General features: G+C 35.0%; 1 protein-coding gene across 1 annotated transcript; it reads right to left on the bottom strand.

The window, feature by feature from the left end:
* Window positions 1–1,058: 1,058 nt before the first annotated feature.
* LOC139841844 (ethylene-responsive transcription factor ERF062-like) lies at window positions 1,059–1,784 on the bottom strand. Its single transcript, XM_071832037.1, has one exon. The coding sequence runs from the start codon at window positions 1,782–1,784 to the stop codon at window positions 1,059–1,061; it is 726 nt and encodes a 241-aa protein (XP_071688138.1).
* Between the last annotated feature and the right edge of the window lie 983 nt (window positions 1,785–2,767).

The raw sequence follows: 2,767 nt of genomic DNA, 5'->3' as shown, positions 1-2,767 counted from the left end.
ACATACTGTTATACTTAAACTATAGCTCACCAACCTTTGTGTTGACGTTTTTAAGCATGTTTTTCTCAGGTGCTTGAGGTTAGCTTCCGCTGTGTACTAGTCGTGCTGTAGACACCCGCTGCTTAGAGTTGTCATCGCATGAACTTTATTTTGCATTCAAACATTCGTACTTTTGAACTATGACTTGTAACGACCATTGTGGTCACATACACTTATTATTTGCTTCTACTTAGTGAAGCATGCTTTTGAATTGTAAAACATTAGATGTTGGTTTAGACATCACTTTATTATTGAATGCAAAACTCTTTTTGAAAACGCATATAGTACTTAACCTTGTAATGATCATGTTGTTGATAATTCGTACACAATAGTTTTGTACGGGGCATCACATGGTCCGTGGACTAAAGCAATCACAACGATTGCATATAACCACGTTATCTCTTGTGTCGATTTACATTTCTTGCATTTATAATCTTTCGTTCATTAAGTGGGTTAGTAATCTTGTAGAATTACTATCGGTGAGTGATCTTGTTGAATCACTTGCGTTGTTTTGGGTAATATCCTTAGGACTGGTATCAGAGCACAAGGTTTCGACTTTGGGAACGATGGCGGAAGACGGAAAGTTTAGAATCGACCGATTCGATGGGATTTATAAGGATCGTATAGCCCAAACACAATATCCTGCAATATAAGCCCAAGAGTCCATCCTTTTCTAAAACCAATTGGTATTAGAGGGACTTCCCCTTAGACTTATATACATACAATTGTTTTTGTCTCCCTCCTATGTGGGATAAGTTTGCACCCCAACATTATATTTGGTGCCATCTGCATTCAGAAGATGTTTGCTGAATTAAAAAGCAGCATGAAAAGAAACTTAAAACGTTGCAAGTAGATTTGACATACGGAAACATCCGTTTACATAAATAAACCAAAAAAAAAAAAAAAAAAAAAAACCACAAATGAATCATCGACACAAGACTTCTAGCTTTGCGTAAGCTCGGGATCAAAATGGTCTGATCCGGCTACATTCTCTACGGTTTCGTTATCAAAAAATATAATCATGAATCAGAAACAAAAATAGAATCCCAAATTATGTCCATATCTAAAGAAGGCATCTTGCTGAGCTGAACCCCTTCAACAACATCTATCGAATCAATCGCTTTTTTGCTTTTATCGACCATGTTTCCTGTTTTTTCACATAAATCCACCTCAGCCAACTTCGATATTGGTAGACCGTTAGCAACCTTTGGTACCCCTTGTAACTTGGCTTGTAGCAAAGCAGCTGTGTTACCATTAATCGAATTCAACTTTAACTGATTTTTCAAATTTGGAAAATTTAATTGTGCTAAATCACCCCTTAATATATAAGCAGCCGTATCATACGCAAATGCAGCTTCTTCGGCTGTTTTAAACGTTCCAAGCCAAACCCTCATTCGGTTTCTTGGCAATCGAATTTCGGCCACCCATTTTCCCCAATGCCTTTGCCTTACCCCTCTAAACTGCTTCTTTGGTGCACCACCCAACGTGGTCCCCATACGCTTGGTTGGCCTATTCTTGAAGTTTTCGACCAATGAGTCACATAAACCATTCGAACCATGGCTCGTTAGGCCTTGATCTACCTTAGCCGAATCGGTTCCAGGTTCAGTTTTTTCATTAAATATTGAATCTTGTGAGATGGGTTGATCAAGAATGTTTATAGGAACAGAAGATGTAGTTGCACCATCGACAAAACCGGTGGCCCAAGTGCTCGACTCAACGATTTTGTGATAATTAACAGAAGACATTGATTCCTTATTTGAGTTGGTTCTCTTTTTAAGTAAGTTTAGTTTATAAAGAGAAATACAGAGTGAATAAGTATTCAAATGCAGAGATACAGTTTATATATAGTTGTCTACTAGTGTAACATGTTTATGCTCTTTTAAATAAAAAGTCAAAATCGAAAGTAAAGTCAGATCTAAATCTAAATTCTAAATTCTGAATGTCAATGATAAAAAAGTGATAAAAAAAAAAATGGAACCATCTGACATAGTTACACGCATGCATCGTGCTCCCCATTCATTGAAATTCTTTGATCCACCAATAAAAATTTGCCACGTACGTGATATCTGTCCAAGGTGCTTTCCTTACCCATTGGAGTTCAAGAATATTACTTTTTAACATTTTTTTTTTTTTTGGTAATTAACTATACCATTAACAATAATGAAGATTAATATTAATTATTCTTAATAACGTTATTAAAGCATGAATTTTTTTTTTTTCAAGGCAAACTTGGTTATATATATATAAACAAACAAACGATTACAATGATAAAGTCCAACGACCTGTGCCAAAGTTTTATACCACGAGCCTATGCACCTAAACTATTATATACAATTGAGATAATATGAATATCTAATCAACCTACACCCGTACGGTTAATGAAGAATGAAGGATTGATTAACCATTGGTGCCATTCGAGACTTATTAAAGCATGAATGTTAATCATAAAATTTTGGCACATTGGTAACCTGTCGATTGGTTATGTACAACTAATCTCACATTGGATAGTCACCGAAATTTGAGCTCGTTACAAGTTTAAATTTGCGGCTAAACAATAGCTTTTGCTATCAAATTTAATTTAATTTAATTTAATTAAAACGCAATTGAAACATTAAGATATCTTAAGTTCTCATAAAATAAAACAAGCAAATATCATACTGTTTTACTAGTCTTTGTCCATTTGTCTACCTAAATGATTTAGATGAACATTGAACACACCACATGTGGA

The sequence above is a fragment of the Rutidosis leptorrhynchoides genome, chromosome 4 (assembly GCF_046630445.1).
Source record: "Rutidosis leptorrhynchoides isolate AG116_Rl617_1_P2 chromosome 4, CSIRO_AGI_Rlap_v1, whole genome shotgun sequence".
NCBI lineage: Eukaryota > Viridiplantae > Streptophyta > Magnoliopsida > Asterales > Asteraceae > Rutidosis > Rutidosis leptorrhynchoides.
Note: the sequence above shows the minus strand (reverse complement) of the source record. Positions and strands in the feature narration are given on the sequence as shown.